Source organism: the organism of the source record quoted next, assembly GCF_019968985.1.
Source record: "MAG: Porospora cf. gigantea B chromosome Unknown PgB_NODE_13465_length_1010_cov_291.14, whole genome shotgun sequence".
NCBI lineage: Eukaryota > Apicomplexa > Conoidasida > Eugregarinorida > Porosporidae > Porospora > Porospora cf. gigantea B.
Genome location: NW_027178658.1, coordinates 1 through 1,010, shown reverse-complemented (window position 1 = coordinate 1,010; position 1,010 = coordinate 1). Strand labels below are relative to the sequence as shown.

The window sequence follows — 1,010 nt, the reverse complement described above, 5'->3', positions numbered from 1 at the left end:
GGAATTCCGGGCACATTCTTCCTTTTCGCAGCTATCGTTCTGATGGGAACTCTGTACTTCATCTTTTTCATGGTTGAAACTGCCGGAGTTCCACTTGAAGAAACAGACGAAATCTTCGACGAGTACAAGCCCCGTTTCGACAAGCAGTGTTTGAAGTAAGTATTTCGAGAGCAGATCCATATTGGGATGCTGTTGCATTGTTAATTGTTTCATAAATGTTTCTGAAACGCGTAGTCAGATGTCATGATGCACATCCAACTACAAAGAGGACTGAAGTCGTCAGAAAAAGGCCTTGAAAGATCAATATCGCATCTTTGTTATTCAAATGTTCGCCCTCCTTCATGAAGATTGTCGTGATTAGTATCGTCCAAAGGAGTTCGGTGTTATTCAAATGTTCGCCCTCCTCGTAAAAAAAAGTTCGGTGTACCAGCGCAAAGACCATTTCCCTCTCTGTCCGCCTTCAGGATTCGATGCCCAGGCGCTCTAAAACTCCCATGTCGTCTACTCCGTCTGATGGATGCCCCACAGTAATTCATAACGGCAGCACTGTTTGGAGGTAATTTACACCATCCTTTCAATGCGAGCCTTCTCTACTGCTATTCTGTACTCGGCGATATTCTCCCCCATCGCCTTCGCTAACACCAGCCTTCGAGGACAGGGCGTCATGTTTGAAAACGACGCCTCGCGTGCCGAACAAGACCTTGGTCTTCTAACCGATCTCAAGATCAAACCAACCGCAGTTGACGTCGCTATGCTAAAGACTCTGCTGGGTCCAATTGCCGCCCTTTTCGGCCGATCTCTCGCTGACGCTGATTCCTTGGATGAGGTGCTCCCAGCAGACATCGACGCCTCGCGTGCCGAACAAGACTTTAGTCTTCTAACCGATCTCAAGATCAAACCTACCGCAGTTGACGTCGCTATGCTAAAGACTCTGCTGGGTCCACTTGCCGCCCTATTCGGCCGATCTCTCGCTGACGCTGATTCCTTGGATGAGGTGCTCCCAGCAGACA

The 1,010-nt window shown here is 48.6% G+C and overlaps 1 protein-coding gene across 2 annotated transcripts; it reads left to right on the top strand.

Annotated features, from left to right (window-relative positions):
• Positions 1–577: 577 nt before the first annotated feature.
• On the top strand, positions 578–1,010 carry KVP17_004363 (uncharacterized protein; the record flags this gene model as incomplete). 2 transcript variants are annotated; one of them, XM_068522481.1, is made up of 1 exon in its annotated part: positions 578–1,010. In XM_068522481.1, a coding segment is annotated over one exon (433 nt), but the record flags the coding sequence as incomplete, so codon positions are not given. The 2 variants fall into 2 exon arrangements, with proteins under 2 accessions (XP_068378777.1, XP_068378778.1); XM_068522482.1 differs by having other exon boundaries at positions 578–994.